This window comes from Eretmochelys imbricata, chromosome 14 (assembly GCF_965152235.1).
Source record: "Eretmochelys imbricata isolate rEreImb1 chromosome 14, rEreImb1.hap1, whole genome shotgun sequence".
In the NCBI taxonomy this organism is placed as follows: domain Eukaryota; kingdom Metazoa; phylum Chordata; order Testudines; family Cheloniidae; genus Eretmochelys; species Eretmochelys imbricata.
Window position 1 is genome coordinate 38,048,872 of NC_135585.1, and position 24,921 is coordinate 38,073,792.

The window sequence follows — 24,921 nt, forward strand, 5'->3', positions numbered from 1 at the left end:
AAGAGTGGAAAGGTTATAAAAAGAGCCACATATTTGATTTGAGGGCTGGAGAAAATGCCCTACAGGGGCAGACTGAAAGAGCTCGATCTGTTCAGTTTATCGAAAGGAAGAGTGAGAGGTAGCTTGATCATGGTGTTCATGTGCCTTACATTTCTAGTAAGGTTGAACCCTAAATGCACAAATACAGAGTGGGAAATAATTTTCTTGGCAGCAGCCCTGCTGAGAAAGATCTGGGAGTAGTGGTGAATCACAACCTCAACATGAGTCAGCAATGCGACGCTGTTGCAAAAAAAGCAAATGCAATTAAGAACGTAAGAACATAAGAATGGCCCTACTGGATCAGACCAAAGGTTCATCTAGCCCAGGATCCAGTCTTCCAACAGTACCCAGTGCCAGGAGCTCCAGAGGGAATGAACAGAACAGGTAATGATTAAATGATCCATCCCCTGTTGCTCATTCCCAGCTTCCGGCAAACAGAGGCTAGGGACACCATTCCTGGCCATCCTGACTAATAGCCATTATGGACCTATCCTCCATGAATTTATCTAGGTCTTTTTTGTGCCCTGTTATGGTCTTAGCCTTCACAACATCCTCTGGCAAGGAGTTCCGTAGGTTAACTGTGCGTTGTGAGAAGAAATACTTCCTTTTATTGTTTTAAACCTGCTGCCTATTAATTCCATTTTAGGTTGCATTAACAGAGGCATAGCATACAAGTCATGGGAGGTGATAGTACCGCTCTACTCAGCACTGGTTAGGCCGCAGCTGCAGTACTGTGTCCAGTTTTGGCCACCAGTGTATAGAAAGGATGTGGAGAAACTGGAAAGGATCCAGAGGTGAGCGGCAAAGATAATCAAAGGGATGGAATGCAGCCATCTGAGAAAAGGCTGAAGGAACTGGGGTATGTTTAGTTTGGAAAAGAGAAGATGCGGGGGGAGGGCAGACACATGATAATCTTCAGGTATGTGAAAGGTGGCCATAAAAAAGATGAAGAAAAGTTGCTCTTTTGCCACGGAGGGCAGGACAAGAGGCAATGAGTTCAAACTACAGCATAGCAGATTCAGATTAAATCTCAGGGAAAACATCCTAACTGTAAGAACAACAGGGCAATGGAACAGAGGCCTCGGGAGGTCGTGGAAGCTCCTTCACTGGAGGTTTTCAAAAGGAAGCTGGGCAGCCCTCTGTCTCGTATGGTTTAGACACAACAAATCCTGTATCTCAGCAGGGGTTAGACTAGATGGCCCTCGTGGCCCCATCTCACCCTGTGGTTCTATGATTCTAACAGGAAACACACATGGTGACAACACAGCCTGTAACAGCCACACCAGCTGCCCACATCCCATCTCTTCCCCCGGACTCTGCTCTTCCTTACTCCTACTGAAAGTGGCAGCTGCCTAATAAAGACACACACGTGCCCCCAGCGCCCCCTGCTGAGCTCTCTGCTGAGCCCCTCTCCCTTCCCTCCAGCTGTTCTCTGCTGCCCTCGACTTGCCCAGGATCACCTGAGTCAGCAGCAAAATAAGATCCGGATGAAGCATGGTCTGAGGATGTCCCTCCCCCACCACACCCAGAGACCAGGGTGAAGCCCTGGCAGTCAGGTTTACTGGGCCCTGCCTCAGCGCAGGGGGCTGGACTTTGTGACTTCTCCAGAGCCCTTCCAGCCCAACATTTCTGTCAGTTAGCTCTGGCCTGTCTGAGACTCTCCGGGCCTTGGAGCCTGACCTGGTGCCCCTTGCAGTCAATGGTCAGATTCCCACTGGCTGTTGGATCTGGCCCTAGCGCACATCTTATCACCTGTGTATTGCACTGTGCATTGTTAGGGGCCTAGGGAGCCCCTGGGTTATTGTTACAGGGAGACACTGAGCTGAGCTCACAGAGTTCTGTCTTGTCTGTTAAATCTCCTCTGGGTTTCTGCCATCCTGCCCCTGAAAATGAAAATGCCAGAAAGTAACAGCAGCCCTGGGGCTGATCTGAGGGACTCTGCAGAGACACTGGGAGTTCTATTGCTCCCGAGGCTGAAGTGCAAAACCCAGCCCAAGCCAGGTGCCAGATAAGTCGCAGGCTGCAGCTTTCAGTTGGAATGTGGCAAACTCCAGGTAACTGAAGAGGAAGGAGCAGGGAGAAACTAACAATGTGATTTTATTGGCTGTTCTTTTATGTGGCCACATTATTTCCGCTCCCCGCCCCCCCAAGAAAATAGGCTCAGTCCAGTGAGAATGGGGGAGAAAAATAGCATTTAAAAATTAAGGGGAAAAGTTATGAAGACACCTCAGATAATGTCCAGATCTGCCCACCATTCCCAGGGAACTCTCCCCTCCCTCATCGTTTATGATCCTGCTGAGATAACGACCTTGGGTAACAGCAGCAGAAAGGTGCAGGTGGTGAGCGTGGGGTACAAAGGGTAACAATAAGCAACAGTTTATTGAGCTGCAGAGGGGAGCGGTGTCCAATGGGAGCCTCTGAGGTCAGAGTCTCCTTTTTTATTGCACATCATTGGACTATTATCTGACAGACAGGCCCTCAGTCAGGGTAACAGCAACGCTGAGCCTGTGTGCCCCAGAACACACTGACAGGAAACGATAATTAAACACCCCGCTGCCTGTGTGACCGAGCTCAGGGGATCTGAGACACTTCAGGTGCGGCTCTGAAGGGAGTTCCAGGGTAAGGTGCGTACCTCCCTGCTCTGCTACAGACTCCCTGTGTGGCCTTAGGTGAGTCACTTAGTCACTTACCTTTAGATGCAGATAGACGCCTAGTGGAATTTTCAAAGGTGCCTGGGCACCTAGCTTCTAATGGGAGTTAAGCACCTAAGTGCTTTTGAAAATCCCACGAGATGCCTAACTACATCTTTAGGTGACTACAGACCTTCCAAAATCTGCCCCTTAGTCTCTGTCCCAGATTTGAAAAGCTATTTAGTCTCCTAAAGATGCAGACAGGAGCCTAGTGGGACTTCCAAAAGTGCCTGCGTGAGTTAGGTGCCTGACTCCCATGAATTCCTTTTAGATCCTGCCCCTTCTGCACTCGTCCCATGCGTATTCCATTCAAGGTGCTTGCTGGCAGGAATGTCCATGAGAACAAGGGATTTCTACTGAATGTTATGAAATGTTCATAGAATATCAGGGTTGGAAGGGACCTCAGTAGGTCATCTAGTCCAACCCCCTGCTCAAAGCAGGACCAATCCCCAATTAAATCATCCCAGCCAGGGCTTTGTCAAGCCTGACCTTAAAAACTTCTAAAGAAGGAGATTCCACCACCTCCCTAGGTAACGTATTCCAGTGTTTCACCACCCTCCTAGTGAAAAAGTTTTTCCTAATATCCAACCTAAACCTCCCCCACTGAAACTTGAGACCATTACTCCTTGTTCTGTCATCTGCTACCACGGAGAACAGTCTAGGTCCATCCTCCTTGGAACCCCCTTTCAGGGAGTTGAAAGCAGCTATCAAATTCCCCCTCATTCTTCTCTTCCGCAGACTAAACGATTCCAGTTCCCTCAGCCTCTCCTCATAAGTCATGTGTTCCAGTCCCCTAATCATTTTTGTTGCTCTCCGCTGGACGTTTTCCAATTTTTCCACATCCTTCTTGTACTGTGGGGCCCAAAACTGGACAAAGTACTCCAGATGAGGCCTCACCAATGTCGAATAGAGGGGAACGATCACGTCCCTCGATCTGCTGGCAATGCCCCTACTTATACATCCCAAAATGCCATTGGCCTTCTTGGCAACAAGGGCACACTGTTGACTCATATCCAGCTTCTCGTCCACTGTAACCCCTAGGTCCTTTTCTGCAGAACTGCTGCCGAGCCATTCGGTCCCTAGTCTGTAGCGGTGCATGAGATTCTTCCATCCTAAGTGCAGGACTCTGCACTTGTCCTTGTTGAACCTCATCAGAATTCTTTTGGCCCAATCCTCTAATTTGTCTAGGGCCCTCTGTATCCTATCCCTACCCTCCAGTGTATCTACCTCTCCGCCCAGTTTAGTGTAAACTGCAAACTTGCTGAGGGTGCAATCCACACCATCCTCCAGATCATTAATGAAGATATTGAACAAAACTGGCCCCAGGACAGACCCTTGGGGCACTCCACTTGATACAGGCTGCCAACTAGACATGGAGCCATTGATCACTACCCGTTGAGCCCGACAACCTAGCCAACTTTCTACCCACTTTATAGTCCATTCATCCAACCCATACTTCTTTAACTTGCTGGCAAGAATACTGTGGGAGACCGTGTCAAAGTCAAGGAACAACACATCCACTGCTTTCCTCTCATCCACAAAGCCAGTTATCTCGTCATAGAAGGCAATTAGATTGGTCAGGCTTGACTTGCCCTTGGTGAATCCATGCTGACGGTTCCTGATGACTTTCCTCTCCTCTAAGTGCTTCAGAATTGATTCCTTGATTCATGGGAAGCAATGTCTGACCATTTAGGCCCTGATCCAACAAGGTCCTTAATTATGTGCATAACTTTTAGCATGCAAGCAACCCCACCAAAGTCTTAATCACAAATATTTGCACCAAACACCTATTTCTAAGAGTTAAATTCATCTGTAGCAAGGTCAAAAAATCACAGGCATGGTGCCTCCTGCTGGTCATCTTGGGAATTAGCTCAAATCCAGCTCCAGAACACCTCCTTCTGGCCAGTGTCCTGCCTGCCTTAGGCCCCGTGTCCCGCCTGGACCCTGGTGCCCCTTTACCCAGCATTACTCCACACTCTGGGTTTCCCCTCCGAGGGGAACCCCCAAACCTCTAAACCCACCTTGCCTCAGCGGCTACTGCCAGTCATAATCTAGCTCCCATTTTCTGGGGCAGACTCCAGTCTGTAATGGCCACTCATCATTGGCAAGGCAGTTGGACCAGCTGCCTCTGCCTATCCCCAGGCTGCCCCTCTGTAGCTCCACTACCTTCTTCGGCCTTAACCAAGGCCTCAGCCTGGTGAGTTGCCAGGCTTGAGCTCCCCAGCTCCTTTGCCCAGCACTGCTCTGTCCGGTACCCTGCTTTGCATATGTCCTATTATCATACTCAGCCTTCCTGTCTGGAGTGCTGTGCAATGAGTGCTGCACTTCAGGATGGCTATACTGCATGGTGATGGGGGTTGAGTGCAGGAGGTAAGGGTTGTAGTTTTCAGGGCTGGCTGGTGAAGCTACAGGTGTTGGAGGCAGCTGGTGGCGATAAGTACCCAGATGTTGGGGAAAGTGGGTTGGAGGTGACATGGGGGCGCAAGTGAAAGAGTTTTGGGACAAGGGCTGCAGGGGGGGCAGGAGCGGCAGTGCTCCGCCTGCATGGCTACGAGTGTTTGGATCGAGTCCGCTTGGCGCTCATGATGCTTATCAGCCACTCTGTGCTTTGGTGCCGGCGATCTACATTCTGCTGGTGGACCATCCTTTCACTCTCCTGCCATCCTGCACTTTTTGATTTTCATTAAGGGACTGCTGCATGACTTCATGCAGCATGTCCTCTTTAGAATCATAGAATCATAGAATATCAGGGTTGGAAGGGACCTAGTCCAACCCCCTGCTCAAAAGCAGGACCAATCCCCAATTAAATCATTAAATCTTTACTTTTTTTAAAATCTTTTACCAATTAAATCTTTACTTCTACGTGGCCTATTCCTGATTCTTTGCAGTCTCTCAGCCGGTGATAACACGGACAGCTGAGATCTCAAGGTTGCATCTGTAAAGGTAAAATGCAATACTTAACAGAGGCAGCATTGTTTACACCAGACAGAGCAATGATTCCCCCGTACTTAAGGAGGGCAAGCACAGTCTACACAATAGCATAATTTGCAAACAGGAAGGGGATTTTCAAAATTCCCAGAGAATTTAAAGGGCTGGTCTGATGGTTGGTCACCTGAGGGCAAGGCAGTAGAGTTCAAACTGATGACCAGAGTGACTAGAATAGGCATTGTGGGACACCTCTGGAGGCCCATCAGAGTGCATTAACAGACCAGGGTGTCCACATTGCCCATCCCAAAGCGAGCGCATATAACCCACAGGAGCCCCAAAATAGTGAGTAAGCACAGGGTCAAGGGGGACTGATTGTTTCATGGCTGTACTGTCTTCTGGGGATCTGTGCCTTGGGGAGAGCCAACAGCTGCAGGGGGCCCCTATACTGAACACTGTCCCCACATTTTCCACAGGAGTTCATCCTGGAAGATATCTCGCTGCTGAGGGTGACCTGGGAAGCAAGGGAGGGTCTTCTGCAACAATGCGGCTTCCACCCTGGCCCATATGCAGCTTGCCTGTGTGCAGCAATGGTCCCCCTGCCCCTCATGGCACAGTGGCGTGGACATGTTAGCCTGACAGGGACAAGGACCACAATGGCTCTCCCAAGAAACCTGCACAAGTGCATTGCCCAAGTTCTGGCTGAAACCTTTGAAGAGATCACTGAGGCTGATTACTGCAATGTGAGAGAGCACATCAACGCCCTATTCCGCATCTAGACATGCATGCAGCCCTAATCCTCCTCGCCCCAAAAGCGCGCACCGAATAACTTCCTTCCCCAAATAAAAGCCGCTTACCGAGAAACTCCTCTGGTGTATGTCCTTCCCCAAGCACCGGCCGCCGCGACTGGCTACCTTCCTCCTGGCTTGAAAACAGCTCCTGGCTGTATGCCTCCAGGGATTCCGGGATGTCTTCCTCCACCTCAGCACCCTCGCTCCTGCTTTGCTCCTCTTCCTGCCTTGTTGGACTGGGCTCTGAAGTGTCCATGGTGGTAATTGGAGTGGAGGTAGGGTTGCCCAGAAGTATCGCGTCCAGCTCTTTGTAGAAATGGCAGGTCGTGGAGGCAGCACCGGAGCAGCGGTTTGACTTGTGGGCTTTGTGGTAGGCACTCCGCAGCTCCTTCACTTTAACCCTGCACTGCAGTGCATCCCAGTCGTGGCCCCTTTCCATCATGTCCCTTGATATCTGCCCGAAGGTATTGTAATTCCTATGGCTGGAGCACAGCTGGGACTGGACAGCTTCCTCCCCCCAAACACTGATGAGGTTCAGCACCTCGCCATTGCTCCATTCTGGGGATCACCTGGCACGTGGAGGCATGGTCACCTGGAAAGATTCGCTGAGAGCACTCCACACTTGGCTAAGCAAACAGGAAGGGGATTTTCAAAATTCCCAGAGAATTTAAAGGGCGGGTCTGATGGTTGGTCACCTGAGGGCAGGGCAGTAGAGTTCAAACTGATGACCAGAGTGACTAGAAGAGGCATTGTGGGACACTTCTGGAGGCCGATCAGAGTGCATTAACAGACCAGGCAGTCCACACTGGCATCGCAGCGCTCCAGCGGGGGTGCATCAAACGTTATTCCTCTCGCCGAGGTGGAGTACCAGGAGTGCTGTAGCCGTGGAGTCAGAGTGCTCTACATGCCTTGCCAGTGTAGACGCGTCGTGAGTGAGAGCGCACTGGGCTGCTTTAATGTGCTCTAACTCGCAAGCGTAGCCATGCCCGTAGTCACAAACTGGGCCGTTCCTACAGTCATCTTCCATCAGTGATGTCTGGATCCTTAATCACAAACTGGGTACTGGATGTTTACACAGCTGCTCCTTATCTTATACTTTGCATTTCAGGTTCATCAATTTGCACTCCTTGGATCATCAAGCCAAGGGTGATACTGGTGTCTCCTTTTCCTTCACTCTTTCTTCTCTAATTAGGCCCATCTACTACTAATATCCTATCTCTTATTTGCTATACACACATACCTCATTCACACAAAGAACAGCTCTACATTCTTTCTCCAAGCAATGAGAGGAAACAGCAGAGGGGCTGTTAAACAATTTTCTAACAAGCAGGCTTGTAACAGAACATCATGATTCTTAAACAGATCCATTTCATATTACTACTTTAGCTTATAAAACAAATTACTACTACTAATTTAATAAATCCAAAACAGCTTAATAGACCAAGGGAACTTTGTGCGGGCTTGGGTTCTTTGGCTAACACCCCCACCAGTGTGGCCAATGTCATACTGGCAGGAGCAGGGTGGCAAGCTCTGCAAAATGGCATCCTCTATAATAATACCCGACAAGACCACATCTGGTACTGGACAGGGAAAAAACCTTTCCAAAAACAGCACTGTCCTATTCAAAACCGGACAAATGGCCTGCCTAGAGCTGTGCATTAAATAAGTTTTTAAACCAGTTTAATTAAACCTGTATGAAAGACTGTGTGGACACTCTTAGGGTATGTCTACACTACGAAAGTAGGTCGAATTTATAGAAGTCGGTTTTTTAGAAATCGTTTTTATATATTCGAGTGTGTGTGTCCCCACAGAAAATGCTCTAAGTGCATTAACTCGGCGGAGCGCTTCCACAGTACCGAGGCAAGCATCGACTTCTGGAGTGTTGCACTGTGGGTAGCTATCCCACAGTTCCCGCAGTCTCTGCTGCCCATTGGAATTCTGGGTTGAGATCCCAATGCCTGATAGGGCTAAAACATTGTCGCAGGTGGTTCTGGGTACATATTGTCAGGTCCCTGTTCCCTCCCTCCCTCCGTGAAAGCAGCAGCAGACAATCGTTTTGCGCCTTTTTTCCTGAGTTACCTGTGCAGACGCCATACCACGGCAAGCATGGAACCCGCTCAGGTAACCGTCACCGTATATCTCCTGGGTGCTGGCAGACGTGGTACTGCATTGCTACACAGCAGCAGATTATTGCCTTTTGGCAGCAGACAGTGCAGTATGATTGGTAGCCATCGTCGACGTAGTCCTGGGTGCTCTTTTAACCAGGCGCCTGGGCAAACATGGGAGTGACTCAGCCAGGTCATTTCCCTTGTTTCATCTCGTGGTGATTCAGTCCTACCGGCAGTGCACTGTCTTTTAACCTGCAGCTACCGGAAGATGATGGCCAGTCGTCATATTGCACCGGCTTCTGCCAAGCACCCAGGAGATGACGATGGCTAGCGGTCGTACTGCACAGTCTGCTGCCAGCAAGATAGATGAAGTGGCTCAAAACAAGAAATAGACCAGATTTTTTTTTTATTCATTTTCTCCTCCCTCTGTGAAATCAATGGCCTGCTAAACCCAGTTTTGAGTTCTATCCTTGAAGTTTTGAGTTCTATCCTTGAGGGGGCCATTCAGTTTCTCGCAAACCCACCCCCTTTGTTGATTTTAATTCCCTGTAAGCCAACCCTGTAAGCCATGTCGTCAGTCGCCCCTCCCTCTGTCAGAGCAACGGCAGACAATCGTTCTGAGCCTTTTTTCTGTGCAGACGCCATGCCAAGGCAAGCCTGGAGGCCGCTCAGCTCACTTTGGCAATTAGGAGCACATTAAACAGCACACGCATTATCCAGCAGTATATGCAGCACCAGAACCTGGCAGAGCGATACCGGGCGAGTAGGCGACGTCAGCGCGGTGACGAGAGTGATGAGGACATGGACACAGACTTCTCTCAAACCACGGGCCCTGGCAACGCAGGCATCATGGTGCTAACGGGGCAGGTTCATGTGGTGGAACGCCGATTCTGGGCTCGGGAAACAAGCACAGACTGGTGGGACCGCATAGTGTTGCAGTTCTGGGACGATTCCCAGTGGCTGCGAAACTTTCGCATGCGTAAGGGCACTTTCATAGAACTTTGTGACTTGCTTTCCCCTGCCCTGAAGAACATGAATACCAAGATGAGAGCAGCCCTCACAGTTGAGAAGCGAGTGGCGATAGCCCTGTGGAAGCTTGCAATGCCAGACAGCTACCAGTCAGTCGGGAATCAATTTAATAGAATCATAGAATATCAGGGTTGGAAGGGACCTCAGGAGGTCATCTAGTACAACCCCCTGCTCAAAGCAGGACCAATCCCCAACTAAATCTTCCCAGCCAGAGCTCTGTCAAGCCTGACCTTAAAAACCTCTAAGGAAGGAGATTCTACCACCTCCCTAGGTAACGCATTCCAGTGTTTCACCACCCTCCTAGTGAAAAAGTTTTTCCTAATATCCAACCTAAACCTCCCCCACTGCAACTTGAGACCATTACTCCTTGTTCTGTCCTCTTCTACCACTGAGAATAGTCTAGAACCATCCCCTTTGGAACCACCTCTCAGGTAGTTGAAAGCAGCTATCAAATCCCCCCTCATTCTTCTCTTCTGCACACTAAACAATCCCAGTTCCCTCAGCATCTCCTCAAAAGTCATATGTTCCAGACCCCTAATCATTTTTGTTGCCCTTCGCTGGACTCTCTCCAATTTATCCACATCCTTCTTGTAGTGCGGGACCCAAAACTGGACACAGTACTCCAGATGAGGCCTCACCAATGTCAAATAGAGGGGGACGATCACGTCCCTCGATCTGCTCGCTATGCCCCTACTTATACATCCCAAAATGCCATTGGCCTTCTTGGCCACTGTTGACTCATATCCAGCACACTGTTGACTCATATCCAGCTTCTCGTCTACTGTCACCCCTAGGTCCTTTTCCGCAGTACTGCTGCCTAGCCATTCGGTCCCTAGTCTATAGTGGTGCATTGGGTTCTTCCGTCCTAAGTGCAGGACCCTGCATTTATCCTTGTTGAACCTCATCAGATTTCTTTTGGCCCTATCCTCCAATTTGTCTAGGTCCCTCTGTATCCTATCCCTACCCTCCAGCATATCTACCACTCCTCCTAGTTTAGTATCATCCGCAAATTTAATGAGAGTGCAATCCACACCATCCTCCAGATCATTTATGAAGATATTGAACAAAACCGGCCCCAGGACGGACCCTTGGGGCACTCCACTTGATACCGGCTGCCAACTAGACATGGAGCCATTGATCACTATCCGTTGAGCCTGACAATCTAGCCAACTTTCTACCCACCTTATAGTGCATTCATCCAGCCCATACTTTAACTTGCTGACAAAAATACTGTGGGAGACCGTGTCAAAAGCTTTGCTAAAGTCAAGGAACAACACGTCCACTGCTTTCCCTTCATCCACAGAGCCAGTTATCTCGTCGTAGACGGCGATTAGATTAGTCAGGCATGACCTTCCCTTGGTGAATCCATGCTGACTGTTCCTGATCACTTTCCTCTCCTCGAAGTGCTTCAGAATTGATTTCTTGAGGACCTGCTCCATGATTTTTCCGGGGACTGAGGTGAGACTGATTGGCCTGTAGTTCCCAGGATCCTCCTTCTTCCCTTTTTTAAAGATTGGCACTACATTAGCCTTTTTCCAGTCATCCAGGACTTCTCCTGTTCGCCACGAGTTTTCAAAGATAATGGCCAATGGCTCTGCAATCACAGCTGCCAGTTTACCATTCTCCTTTAGCACTCTCGGATGCAACGCATCCGGCCACATGGATTTGTGCACATCCAGCTTTTCTAAATTGTCCCTAACCACCTCTTTCTCCACAGAGGGCTGGCCACCTACTCCCCATGCTGTGATGCCCAGCGCAGCAGTCTGGGAGCTGACATTGTTCGTGAAGACAGAGGCAAAAAAAGCATTGAGTACATTAGCTTTTTCCACATCCTCTGTCACTAGGTTGCCTCCCTCATTCAGTAAGGGGCCCACACTTTCCTTGGCTTTCTTCTTGTTGCCAACATACCTGAAGAAACCCTTCTTGTTACTCTTAACATCTCTTGCTAGCTGCAGCTCCAGGTGTGATTTGGCCCTCCTGATTTCATTCCTACATGCCCGAGCAATATTTTTATACTCTTCCCTGGTCATTTGTCCAATCTTCCGCTTCTTGTAAGCTTCTTTTTTGAATTTAAGATCCGCAAGGATTTCACTCTTAAGCCAAGCTGGTCGCCTGCCATATTTACTATTCTTTCGACACATCGGGATGGTTTGTCCCTGTAACCTCAATAGGGATTCCTTGAAATACAGCCAGCTCTCCTGGACTCCTTTCCCCTTCATGTTAGTCCCCCGGGGATCCTACCCATCAGTTCCCTGAGGGAGTCGAAGTCTGCTTTCCTGAAGTCCAGGGTCCGTATCCTGCTGCTTACCTTTCTTCCCTGTGTCAGGATCCTGAACTCAACCAACTCATGGTCACTGCCTCCCAGATTCCCATCCACTTTTGCTTCCCCCACTAATTCTTCCCCGTTTGTGAGCAGCAGGTCAAGAAAAGCTCCCCCCCTAGTTGGCTCCTCTAGCACTTGCACCAGGAAATTGTCCCCTACGCTTTCCAAAAACTTCCTGGATTGTCTATGCACCGCTGTATTGCTCTCCCAGCAGATATCAGGAAGATTAAAGTCGCCCATGAGAACCAGGGCATCTGATCTAGTAGCTTCTGCGAGTTGCCGGAAGAAAGCCTCATCTACCTCATCCCCCTGGTCCGGTGGTCTATAGCAGACTCCCACCACTACATCACCCTTGTTGCTCACACTTCTAAACTTAATCCAGAGACACTCAGATTTTTCTGCAGTTTCGTACCGGAGCTCTGAGCAGTCATACTGCTCCCTTACATACAGTGCTACTCCCCCACCTTTTCTGCCCTGCCTGTCCTTCCTGAACAGTTTATAACCATCCATGACAGTACTCCAGTCATGTGAGTTATCCCACCAAGTCTCTGTTATTCCAATCACGTCATAATTCCTTGACATCACCAGGACCTCCAGTTCTCCCTGCTTGTTTCCAAGGCTTTGTACATTTGTATATAGGCACTTGAGATAACCTGCTGATCGCCTCCCATTCTCACTATGAGGGAGGAGCCCTCCCCTCACAGATGTTCCTGCCTGTGCTTCCTCCCAGTATCCCGCTTTCCCACTTACCTCAGGGCTTTGGTCTCCTTCCCCCGGTGAACCTAGTTTAAAGCCTTCCTCACTAGGTTAGCCAGCCTGCTCGCAAAGATGCTCTTCCCTCTCTTCGTTAGGTGGAGCCCATCTCTGCCGAGCATTCCCCCTTCATGGAACACCATCCCATGGTCAAAGAATCCAAAACCTTCTCTCCAACACCACCTGTGTAGCCATTTGTTGACTTCCACGATTCGACGGTCCCTGCCCCGGCCTTTTCCTTCCACGGGGAGGATGGACGAGAACACCACTTGCGTCTCAAACTCCTTTATCCTTCTTCCCAGAGCCACATAGTCTACAGTGATCCGCTCAAGGTCATTCTTGGCAGTATCATTGGTGCCCACGTGGAGAAGCAGGAGGGGGGAATTTGGAGTGGGCAAATCTACTGTGGGGGCTGCTGTGATGCAAGTAGCCCACGCAATCAAAGATCTGCTGATATCAAGGGTAGTGACCCTGGGAAATGTGCAGGTCATAGTGGATGACTTTGCTGCAATGGGATTCCCTAACTGTGGTGGGGCCATAGATGGAACCCATATCCCTATCTTGGCACCGGAGCACCAAGCCGGCGAAGGGGTACATAAACCGCAAGGGGTATTTTTCAATAGTGCTGCAAGCTCTGGTGGATCACAAGGGACGTTTCACCAACATCAACATGGGATGGCCGGGAAAGGTACATGACGCTCGCATCCTCAGGAACTCTGGTCTTTTTCAAAAGCTGCAGGAAGGGACTTTATTCCCAGACCAGAAAATAACTGTTGGGGATGTAGAAATGCCTATAGTTATCCTTGGGGACCCAGCCTATCCCTTAATGCCATGGCTCATGAAGCCGTACACAGGCAGCCTGGACAGTAGTCAGGAGCTGTTCAACTACAGGCTGAGCAAGTGCAGAATGGTGGTAGAATGTGCATTTGGATGTTTAAAGGCACGCTGGCGCAGTTTACTGACTCGCTTAGACCTCAGACTGTTATTACTGCTTGCTGTGCGCTCCACAATATCTGTGAGAGTAAGGGGGAGATGTTTATGGCGGGGTGGGAGGTTGAGGCAAATCGCCTGGCTGCTGGTTACGCGCAGCTGGACACCAGGGCGGTTAGAAGAGCACAGGAGGGCGCGGTGCACATCAGAGAAGCTTTGAAAACCAGTTTCATGACTGGCCAGGCTACGGTGTGAAAGTTCTGTTTGTTTCTCCTTGATGAAACCCCCCGCCCCTTGGTTCACTCTACTTCCCTGTAAGCTAACCACCCTCCCCTCCTCCCTTCGATCACTGCTTGCAGAGGCAATAAAGTCATTGTTGCTTCACATTCATGCATTCTTTATTCATTCATCACACAAATGGGGGATGACTACCAAGGTAGCCCTGGAGGGGTGGTGGCGGAGGGAAGGAAAATGCCACACAGCACTTTAAAAGTTTACAACTTTAAAATTTGTATTTGAATGCCAGCCTTCTGTTTTTTGGGCAAACCTCTGTGGTGGAGTGGCTGGTTGGCCGGGGGCCCCCCCACCGCGTTCTTGGGCGTCTGGGTGTGGAGGCTATGGAACTTGGGGAGGAGGGCGGTTGGTTACACAGGGGCTGTAGTGGCAGTCTGTGCTCCAGCTGCCTTTGCTGCAGCTCAACCATACACTGGAGCATACTGGTTTGATCCTCCAGCAGCCTCAGCATTGAAACCTGCCTCCTCTTATCACGGTGCCGCCACATCTGAGCTTCAGCCCTGTCTTCAGCCCGCCACTTACTCTCTTCAGCCCGCCACCTCTCCTCCCTGTCATTTTGTGCTTTCCTGCACTCTGACATTATTTGCCTCCACGCATTCGTCTGTGCTCTGTCAGTGTGGGAGGACAGCATGAGCTCAGAGAACATTTCATCACGAGTGCATTTTTTTTTCTTTCTAATCTTCACTAGCCTCTTGGAAGGAGAAGATCCTGTGATCACTGAAACAAGTGCAGCTGGTGGAGAAAAAAAAAGGGACAGCGGTATTTAAAAAGACACGTTTTATAAAACAATGGCTACACTCTTTCAGGGTAAACCGTGCTGTTAACATTACATACATAGCACATGTGCTTTCGTCGCATTTTGCCTCCCCCCACCGCGTGGCTACCCCCTCAACCCTCCCCCCTCCCCATGGCTAACAGCGCGGAACATTTCTGTTTAGCCACAGGCAAACAGCCCAGCAAGAACGGGCACCTCTGAGTGTCCCCTGAAGAAAAGCACCCTATTTCAACCAGGTGACCATAAATGATATCTCACTCTCCTGAGGATAACACAGAGAGATAAAGAACGGATGTTGTTTGAGTGCCAGCAAACATACACTGCAATGCTTTGTTGTACAATGATTCCCAAGTACATGCTACTGGCCTGGAGTGGTAAAGTGTCCTACCATGGAGGACGCAATAAGGCTGCCCTCCTCAGAAACCTTTTGCAAAGGCTTTGGGAGTACATCCAGGAGAGCTGAGAATGCCAGGGCAAATTAATCCTTTCACATGCTTGCTTTTAAACCATGTATAGTATTTTAAAAGGTACACTCACCAGAGGTCCCTTCTCCACCTGTTGGGTCCAGGAGGCAGTCTTGGGTGGGTTTGGGGGGTACTGGCTCCAGATCCAGGGTGAGAAACAGTTCCTGGCTGTCGGGAAAAAGCGGTTTCTCCGCTTGCTTGCTGTGAGCTATCTACAACCTCCTCCTCATCATCATCTTCTTCGTCCCCAAAACCTGCTTCCGTGTTGCCTCCATCTCCATTGTAGGAGTCAAACAACATGGCTGGGGTAGTGGTGGCTGAACCCCCTAAAATGGCATGCAGCTCATCATAGAAGCAGCATGTTTGGGGCTCTGACCTGGAGCGGCCATTCGCCTCTCTGGTTTTCTGGTAGGCTTGCCTCAGCTCCTTAAGTTTCATGCGGCACTGCTTCGGGTCCCTGTTATGGCCTCTGTCCTTCATGCCCTGGGAGATTTTGACAAAGGTTTTGGCATTTCAAAAACTGGAACGGAGTTCTGATAGCACAGATTCCTCTCCCCATACAGCAATCAGATCCCGTACCTCCCGTTCAGTCCATGCTGGAGCTCTTTTGCGATTCTGGGACTCCATCATGGTCACCTCTGCTGATGAGCTCTGCATGGTCACCTGCAGCTTGCCACGCTGGCCAAACAGGAAATGAGATTCAAAAGTTCGCGGGTCTTTTCCTGTCTACCTGGCCAGTGCATCTGAGTTGAGAGTGCTGTCCAGAGCGGTCACAATAGAGCACTCTGGGATAGCTCCCAGAGGACAATACCGTCAAATTGTGTCCACAGTACCCCAAATTGGACCCGGCAAGGCCGATTTAAGCACTAATCCACTTGTCAGGGGTAGAGTAAGGAAATCGATTTTAAGAGCCCTTTAAGTTGAAAAAAAGGGCTTCATCGTGTGGACAGGTGCAGGTTTACATCAATTTAACGCTGCTAAATTCGACCTAAAGTCCTAGTGTAGACCAGGGCTTATTTTGGTTTGAACAAGGCTTATTTCAGTTAATCTGAAGTTAATTAGGAATCAGGTTAATCTAGACTGCAGTAAACTGCTTTTAAAATGAAATAAGAGGAGCGTCCACATAGGGATTCGCTCTCGTATAACTAAATTGGTTTAAAACACAATATCAGTGAAACTGGTGCAACTGTCTGATGTAGACAAGGCCTGAGGCCTTGCCTAGATTCCAAGTTGTACTAGTTTAGTTAAACCAGTGTAAAATCCAATATGGACACACTTATCTTGATCCAGAGTGGCCTATTTTGGTTTAGCTTAAGCCAGTGAGAAATCTACTTAAGCTAAATCGACGTGAGCACCTCTTAGGCCTGTGTTTGTCCCAGTATAACTTTTTTGGTCAGAGGTGTGACTTCCCACCTAAATAGTTCTAGCTCTACAAACCATAGAGCGGCTGCATTTAGATCAGTATAAAAGTGACTCCTACCAGTGGAGCTTATTCACCTCCCCATAAGGGAACAGCTATACTGATATAAACACCTTTGTACAGGTATAACTCCCTCTGCACTAGGGGGGTGGTTAATCACATTGGTTTAAAAAGACACTATTAGTTAAACAGGTGCGAATGCATGTGCAGCAAAGGCCCAGCATTGACAGTTGTGATGATTAACGTGTTATTTCATATTTAATGAGCTTTAGTTTAAAAAGGCCCCAACACTCTTCTGGAGAAATCAAATGGTGAGTCCCTTCCTGTCTCCCCATCCCGGGGACTCCTGGTGCAGACTCTGCCCCACAGACTGGCTGTTGCACAAGGGAAAGTGCTACTGGGTTTCTGAGGACAATACGGAGAGGACTGGGAGCCATGTGATAGCTTGGCAAAGAGGGCTCAAGCCCTAGGGATCCAGGATTTGGATGAAATGGTGATGTGAAATGTGACGGGTGGGAACTTCTGCTGGAGAGAGACCTGGTCTTTCCTGGATGGCAGAGCAGAGGAGTTGCAGGGACTGGGGAACCTCAGAAACCTTCCCTGACTGCAGGAAGCCCCCATTCCTGCTGGGGAGTGGGGAGACAGCTGCCGGGCAGCTTCAGAGCAGTTATTTGTCTGTGCATCTCCTCTCCACTTCCCATGGAATGATCCTGCAGCCTTCAGCAATGAATACAATGCATGCAGGGAGTCAGCCACCTGCGTGCCTAGGGGTGTAGCAATGGCAGTGTGTGACATTCTGTACCTTAGGGAAGCGTATTGTAACCCCAATATTCTTCATTTTCATATAATCGTGATCTCACATATAAAGCATGCCTTGAAGTTATGAGGGCATATGAAGTTATGAGAATTGTGTTGTACAGACGGTCCCCGACTTACACAATCGTTCCATTCCGGAACGACTTGCATAATTCAAATTTTGCGTAAGTTGGAAACGTATACCTGACCATTACACAAAAAACCAAACCAAACCAAAACAAAAAAACCCCCAAACCTCCTATTTCTAGCTCATGGAACTTTTTCTGTAAGTGCAGATTTGCGTAAGTCAGGTCTTGTGTAACTTGGGGAGCATCTGTATGGTGGTCACTAAAGCTTGCTGTAAATTGGTGAATCAGCCAGATATTAGCTCCCCAGAGGCAACAGCAACGAAAGTAACCAATGCCCGGGCGGGGTGTCAAATAGCCTATTAACAGCCATTGTTCAGCAAGGGAGCTACAATGCAATGACTCACCTGCATGAGGCCCCACCAGGGGAATTGCTCAACATTGCTTGAAGAGACTCAGGAATGCCCCACAGACATGCCTGGACTTGTGTTCTACAAGCACATGGACTGAGAGTGTAAAACAGACAGAGTGGACACATACTGGGCCCTTCTCCTGCCCCCACCTTCACTGCAAGCAACCAAGACACTGAGAAGAAGACAAGACTCCAACACAGGAGATTGGCCCAGGTTTAAGGAACAAACCTGTGTATTAGGGACTGCAATATCCAGTGGAGTGAGAAAAATTGCTTACTCTAGTTGCTGCCCAGTCTAATAGGGTTGAGAGGTTAGACTGCGTGCTTATATTTTCTTTTCTTTTGGTAACCACTCTGACTTGTTATGCTTTGACTTATAATCACTTAAAATCTATCTTTATAGTTAATAAATCTGTTTGTTTATTCTACCTGAAGCAGTGCATTTGGTTTGAAGTGTGTCAGAGACTCCCCTTGGGATAACAAGCCTGGTACATATCAATTTCTTTGTTAAACTGACAAACTTATATAGGCTTGCAGTGTCCAGTGTTCAAAATAGGTAGAAGAATTTTTCCACTTGGAACTATGACAGCACATGAGGTGGAGAAGAAGACATGTAAAATTATATATCAACATGGCTGTCCAGAGCAGATACTGGCAGATCTGGGTTCTGAATTAAATAATGAGGTAACAGTTTACATTTGGTGTTATTTTCACTATACGGTCAATTACACAGTAATGGCCATGTGACAGGCGGCTGTTAGCTACAAACTGAGCCTTTTGGAAGCCAGCGCCCTGGTCACTGAGAACACCCAGGGCACCGGGTGCAGTTAGAGTAGGAGGGACTGAGTAGTTTGGGTTTGGAAGGGCAGAGGGGATCACTTGCACCTGTAGGGAGCCTGATGAGGTCACTAGCTCAGCGCTGAGAAGAAAGCAGCAGGATAAAAGCCTGAATCAGGGAGCAGGAAGGGGGCTCCTCATAACTGCTGCTATGCTGTGATGCACCATAAAAAGTAATAAAGACACTTGGTGGAGGTTCCCTGGCAGACTGGAGGCTGCTTAATTCACACAGAGGTCTGCCAGCCGGGGGTTGCAGGAACTGATGGGGGAGCCCATTTATAGTTAGAAAATTAAAAATGAACATTGCCTGCAATCTCTTCATGACACTTCATGCTGTAAATTGTGAGTGACGACACATTTGTATGTCTTGTCAGATAGTGAAAACCATGTTGTATATTAACCTATTTGCCAACATATTTCCCCATGTACTAACACAATAAGATTGGATAAGAAACCACAGTAATTACACATAATTCAGTGAGAAATAGGGAAAGGAATGCAGATATTTCTGAAGGAAATTTTAGGGAAAAATTATCTATTTTTAGATTAAAATTTCCCACTGTTAAAAACTAGGAAAAACACATAGCTTCAGCAGCCCATGCCACCTAGATACCAGCAGACTGGATAGAACACAAATGAATCCATCAAAAGATAATTTAGGGTATCTATTTTCAAATAATCAAGGTAAATTTAGGGCACAGTGCCATGAATGGCATATTGTGAATAAATCTTCAAAACTGAATTATGACATTGAAAATGTTCATAACGCATCACGTTTAAAACAAAAAGTAGTCCTAGAAATGCCGTGTGATGTGCCTCCCCTCACACTCCGCTCAGCCAGCTCTTCCAGAAATTAGGTTCAATCGCTAATTTCAAGGAGTTAGACCAATCGGTCACTATTTTTACAGAGCATTCCAGAAGGTGGTGGCCAGAACCCAGAGGAATTGTGATGAATTTCCTGGAGCAACTTTATTTTCTTTGTACTCTAAACCTCACATGACAACAAAAATATCACCCTTTTGACTGATTTGTGGCCGAGAAGAAAGGTTTCCCAATAAAGCTTCACCAGATTTCATGTTATGTGTCATTAAGTGCCAGCGTCTTCCATACAATTAAGTTAATTTGTGATGATTCAGTGAAGGAATACAACCTCGTCTCTATTTCTTTACCAAACTACATTCGTTGTGTCCTTCTAACCAAGAACATGAAAAGCCCAGCCATACATTGAAATCAATAGTGGACACTGACAGTACATTGCCTGCAAATAATATTTCTAAAGAAAAATAAAACAAAAAAATTGAGATTGTAGAAGAGATTTCTGTATACAGCAAGAGAACATTTGAGGTTGGGGACTGTGTTTTGTTCATTGATGTAAGAAAAAGAAAGGAAGGATCATATCTTTATTACTGATTATATGTAGCTACAAATTTAAAAATGACATGAATTAATGCGGACAGAACTTCAAAGAATATTATATAATCTTGTGTGAGTGAACTTAAATATATTGCTTAATTAATTCTATCATTTTTTCACCTATTAATTTTCAAAGATGTAGTGCAGGAGGTGGGTGTATGTGCCCTGCCTTCCAGAGAGAACCAGTCAACACAATAAAGAAGGGGAGAGAGAGAAAGAGAGACAGAGAGCAGCTGCACATGTGTGTAGCTGTGATGTTTTTGACACATATACATTGTAACTGAACCACCCAGCCTGACAATTTAATAGTTTATTTTGTTAAGATAAATATTTTGGATTTTTTGAAATTCCACAGTTGAAATACAAATGATGTTATTTAGAGAAGTTAAACTTCAATATAGATTTGAGGGAGGAATCAAAAAATAAATGTAAATAATTCCATTTCTAAAAATATATTTAGATGCTTGTTTTTGAAATACTGTTGAAATGTAAATTAAAATAATCTTGTATTTACACCTTGTTACAATAATATTTTCTAAATTAGAGTAATCTTTTTTGTTTCATATTTTACACTGAGCTTTCACAAGGGGTAGAAAATTCTGACAGGAGTGAATGACCCCATCCACCCCCATCTGCTACCCCTGGGGCAGGGGACGGGGAAAGATGAGGGCCAGGTGTCCGGTTTTCGACTGGAACCTCCAGTTGAAAAGGGAAACTGGCAGTGTCCAGTCAGCAAAAAAGTCCAGTTGCCATCAGTAACTGGCCTCCACTACTGGGGGTGGGGGGTGGGGGTGGGGGGGGAAGAGCAGCAGCGCTGGGAGGGGCCAGTATCCGCTGCAGGGGTCACTGTCAGGGACAGAGATTCCCTCCGACCTGAGCTGGGACCGGGGAGATTATCAGCGGAGCCACATTTGTACCCCCAGCTTTGTGACCAGGATATAAATAAGGGCGGAGCGTCCCGGAGAAGGTGTCAGTGAAAGTGAAGAGATGGGACCCGTCAGTCACATTGTAAAACGAGACCTCGCCCGCCTCATAATCCAGGAAAATCCCCACCCGGCCGGGCCGGACGCTCACGGGGATGGGGGGAGAGGTGGAGGTGCCAGCCTTGTATTCCCCACCCCTCAGCCACATGACCCAGCATCCATTCCCAGGTGTGGGTGTGACCTTCCTGTTCAAAGATTCCCTACAAACCCCCAGAGTCCATCTAGTCTTGTCTCCCACCTCCACCTCCCAGTAACGCCTCCCGCCCATGAACCGCTCAGTGCCCAGGACACAGGGAAAAGGATCAAATCTCTCAGGGTTGTCGGGCAGATCCTGGCGTGTGTCTCCGTATCTCGCACGTTTCCGATCCTCAGACAGGACGAGCCAGGGATTTGCCGTGTCTGGATCCAGAGTCATGTCCACTGGGGAGAGAGTCACAGAGTCAGGGCTGGGGGCAGGTCACTGGGATCAAAGGGAAATTAACCTGCGTCCAGGCTAATCGCTGTGCTGGGGGGTCGTTGCCCTTTAAGGGGACTCAGAGCCCTGTCTGCTCATGAGAGTGAACTTGAGGGGAACAACAAGAGGAAGGTGTGGGGGGGAGGCATCAGTGGGGGTGGGGGAGGGAAGGGCAACAGAGTGACAGGGAGGGGCCAGGCTGATGCTGGGAGAGGAAAGGGGAGAGGCAGAGACGGGGGAGGGAAGGGGCAGGCACAAGAGCAATGGGGGGCAAGGGAAGGAGCAGGCACCAGGAGTATGGGGGGCGGGAAGGGAAGGGCAGGTTTCAGGATGAGGGGAAGGGTGGGCACCAAGAAGAAGGGGGCAGACCCCAGGGGGCACAGAAAGCAAAGGAAGGAGCAGGCATCCGGGCGCAAAGGGGTGTAAGGGAATGGGGGGGGGAGGGCTCCAAGGGGCAGGGGAAATGAGGAGAGGGGTGGACTCCTGAGGGGCAGATGGGAGCTGAGGAGAGGGTCAGGTGCCAGGGGTGGGGGGATGAGGAATGGGCCAGGCACCAGGGGGACAGTGTGAGGCAGGAACCTGGGGAAGAGGAGGTGGCTAGGGCAGGGGCAGTCACTGGAGGGCAGAGCAGGGTGAGGAGAGGAGCAGGTGTCAAGGGGACAGAGTGGGGTGATGGGAGGGGCCGGTGCCAAGGAGCTTAGGGAGAAGAGGAGGGGCAGGCACCAGGGGATAGAGGGTGGGTGAGGAGAGGGGCTGGTGCCTAGGGGAAAAGAAGGGAGGGGTGGGCACCAGGAGGCCAAAGGTGAGGCATGTGGAGTGAGGGCAGGCATGAGGTGGGCAAAGGAGGGGACAGGGGAAGGTGCAGGTGACCAGGGGACAAAGGCTGTGAGGGGTGGGGCAGGCATCAGAGGGGAATGGGGGAGTGAGGGGAGGGGCGGGCACCAAGAGAGAGATGGTGGGAAGGGGCAGACCCCAGAAGGGTTGCAGGGGGTTAAGCAGAGGGGCAGATGCAAGGAGGGCAGGGGGGCAGATTGGGGAGTGAGGGAACAGGTGAGCACAAGGGGGGGCAGAGAGAGGAGTGTGGAAAAGGGCAGGCCCTAGAAGGACAGAGGGGTGTGAAGGGAGGTGTGGGCACCGTGCGGGGTGAGGGAACACGAGGGGAGGAGCAGGACCCAGAGGGTAGAAGGAGTGAGGGAAGAAGCAGGCACCAGAGCACAGGGGGTGAGGGAAGGCGCTTGTGCCAGGGGGCAAGAGGAGGGGAGGGAGTCAGTGTGGGAGAAGGAAGAGGCAGGCACTGGGGGAGAGGTGGACACTGGGGGGACAGTGGTGGTGTGTGGGATGGGGCAGGCACCAGGGCCAACAAGGGGTAAGGGGAGGGCAATGCATGAGGGAGTAGAGGGGACAAGGGAAGGGGTGGGTGCCAAAGGGGCAGGGGGTGGGGCAGGTGCCAGGGGGACAAAAGGGGAGGGAAAGGAAGGGGCAGACAAAAGGAGGGAAAGGGGGGAGGGCAGGAGTGGGTGCCGGGGCAGAGGGGAGGGGAGCCAGTGGGGCATAGGGGGTGGGCAGCAGGAAGGAAGGGGGCAAAGGGAGGGGCAGGTGCCATGGAGATTGAGGGGGGTTGAGCAGGGGGCAGACAAAAGGAGGGCAGGGGGGAGGGGCTGGCACCAGTGGGGCAGAGGGAGGGGTGAGTAGATGGGAGGACTCCAGAGGGGCAAAGGGGATCAGAATGAGGCTAGAAGAGGGGTGGGCACAGGTGGGCGAGGGGAGGGATGGGGGTGAGAAGGGTGGGAGCCAGGAGAGCATATGAGGATGAGGGGTGGGGTGGGCATCTGGGGTGAGGGCAGTGGCAGGCACAGGGGTGCTGATGGGGGCGACGGGAGGGTGGGAGACATGGGATCAGAGGGGGAAAAGGAAGAGCTGGATGCCAGGCGGTCAGGCCTGCCAACAGGGCGGGCAAAGGGAGCAATTGCCCAGGGGCCCGGGCAATGTAAAAGGGCCCAGGGCCTCCGGCCAGTGCCAGCAGCACAGCACGGCTAAGGCAGGCTTCCTGCCTGCCCTCGCTGCACACCATTTCCAGAAGCGGCCGGCGGCCTCTGGGAGGGGAGTCTTCACAGGCTGCCTCTGCCCTGAGTGCCGACTCTGCAGCTCCCATTGGCTGGGAACTGCGGCCAATAGGAGCTGTGGGGGTGGTTGTGACGTTGCACTCCATATGTTTATGAAAATTGCTTGTGAGTGTGAATATAATGTAACTGCAATATGCTTTATGCAAAAGGTCTCTTGTAAGTTTTCATTACAAAGCTTATAATTTACTGAGTGTGTTCACTCTATGTGTATGTATGTATCATTCTTGTATCCGAAACTAGAAATATGAAGTATTACTCTGAAGTCCTATTGTAACTATGCAAAGTGTGGGCCATTAATGGTGGCTTAGAGTCTTGATGGCTCCCACTGACTGGGACAATTGGTTGTAAATGGTTTATTTACTTGTACGCCTTCCTGTGTATGTGGTTGCCAGCCAGTGAGTAATGAAGTCTCACAGAACATGTGACCATGTCACCTGGTACCGGAATCTATCTTAAACCTGGTGCTTTTCCATTTAGAGGATGGGGGGGACCCAGAGAGAGACAAAGGATTCTTGCCTTGTGCCAAAGCTATAAAAGGGGGTGGAACAGAACAAAGGGGGCTGCCAGTCATGAAAAATCCCCGAGTTACTACCTGAGCTGGAACAAGGACTGTACCAGGGGAAAGGATTGGGCCCAGACTAGGATGGAGTCTAGTCTGTGAAAGAAGCTTATTGAAACATCTCTGAGGGCGAGATTTACATGTATTCGGTTTCTTAAATGTATTAGGCTTAGACTTGCATGTTTTGTTTTATTTTGCTTGGTAACTTACTTTGTTCTGTCTGTTATTACTTGAAACCACTTAAATCCTACTTTTTATACTTAATAAAATCACTTTCATTTATTAATTAACCCAGAGTAAGTGATTAATACCTGGTGGAGCAAACAGCTGTGCATATCTCTCTATCAGTGATATAGAGGGCAGACAATTTATGAGTTTACCCTGTATAAGCTTTATACAGAGTAAAACATATTTATTTGGGGTTTGGATCCCATTGGGAGCTGGGCATCTGGGTGCTGGAGACAGGAGTACTTATTGAGTGGTTTTCAGTTAAAGCCTGCAGCTTTGGGGACGTGGTTCAGCAGGCTTGTGTGTCTGGCTCAGCAAGACAGGGTTCTGGAGTCCCAAGCTGACAGGGAAAACTCAGGCTCAGAGGTAGTTTCAACACATCAGGTGACAGTCCCAAGGGGGTCTCTGTGACCGAACCTGTCACAGCAGCCTCCCCACCTAGAAGCCACTGCCAGAGGGGTGTGCCGGACACTTTTGGAAGCCGCCCAAG

General features: G+C 49.4%; 1 protein-coding gene and 1 pseudogene across 2 annotated transcripts in view; both read right to left on the reverse strand.

Moving 5' to 3' along the window:
- LOC144275109 (uncharacterized) overlaps positions 1 to 24,921 on the reverse strand; it is an 807,364-nt pseudogene that overhangs the window by 155,436 nt on the left and 627,007 nt on the right. The gene's annotated exons all lie outside the window — the stretch shown is intronic.
- LOC144275096 (butyrophilin subfamily 1 member A1-like) overlaps positions 20,895 to 24,921 on the reverse strand; it is a 52,739-nt gene continuing 48,712 nt past the window's right edge. The window contains exon 10 of the mRNA XM_077834228.1: positions 20,895 to 21,487. Within this exon, the coding sequence (XP_077690354.1) occupies positions 20,934 to 21,487 (554 nt within the window). The 3' untranslated portion in view covers positions 20,895 to 20,933. The remainder of the gene's footprint in view (positions 21,488 to 24,921) is intronic.